Source organism: Dinoponera quadriceps, unplaced genomic scaffold (assembly GCF_001313825.1).
Source record: "Dinoponera quadriceps isolate SergipeBrazil2010 unplaced genomic scaffold, ASM131382v1 C3871441, whole genome shotgun sequence".
Taxonomy (NCBI): domain Eukaryota; kingdom Metazoa; phylum Arthropoda; class Insecta; order Hymenoptera; family Formicidae; genus Dinoponera; species Dinoponera quadriceps.
Genome location: NW_014567823.1, coordinates 1 through 676, shown reverse-complemented (window position 1 = coordinate 676; position 676 = coordinate 1). Strand labels below are relative to the sequence as shown.

Here is a 676-nt window from a genome sequence, read left to right as displayed (position 1 = left end):
TTAAGTTTCATAATAATTTATGTCATGTATATTAATAAAAAACAAATCATTTAAAGCACAAATAAGTGTACTTAAATGAATTTTTACAAATTGTTAGTATTTCATGCTGTTTTATGTTTCTATAAAAAAGACTCGCTTCTTCGTTGAGACTGATTCGAAGGAAAGAGCTCATTATTTAAAGATTCACGATAATCAGTAATTACCTTGTCATCTTTTAACCATTCAATAACTATCTCGAACAGTTTGTTTTTCTCGTTGGAGGGCATCCGGTTAATCATTTCTTTTATGCATTTTGCACAAAGCTTACGGCAAGTCGGATCATCATCGTTTATCAATCTTACACCGGCCATCAGAAATATATATCCTGATCTTGCGATTAAAGTTTTCTGCAATGTTTCAAATTTATGCGTTTAATAAGTCAGATGTTGAGTTAAAATTTAATAATATATGTATTCTTATTCTAGTTGGAAGCAATGTGAAGGAAATATAGAATAATACTCACTAATGGGAAACCCGTGATTATGGTGTGCATCATTTCCAATGCGCTCAATCTGCCAGGCTGCATCTCGTAACTTAGCTGAGTTAGATAAAATGATATGTGCCTGTCCAAATGCTTGCCAATTGGATATTCCATCAAATACGAGTAAAACACGGAGCGCGACTGCAATCTAACGTG

The 676-nt window shown here is 33.0% G+C and overlaps 1 protein-coding gene across 1 annotated transcript; it reads right to left on the bottom strand.

Moving 5' to 3' along the window:
* Positions 1-85: 85 nt before the first annotated feature.
* On the bottom strand, positions 86-670 carry LOC106751495 (small subunit processome component 20 homolog). Its single transcript, XM_014632392.1, has 2 exons — positions 503-670; positions 86-386 (listed from the first exon to the last, which is right to left on the bottom strand). The coding sequence occupies exons 1-2, from the start codon at positions 632-634 to the stop codon at positions 120-122; spliced, it is 399 nt and encodes a 132-aa protein (XP_014487878.1). The 5' UTR covers positions 635-670; the 3' UTR covers positions 86-119.
* Positions 671-676: the final 6 nt, after the last annotated feature.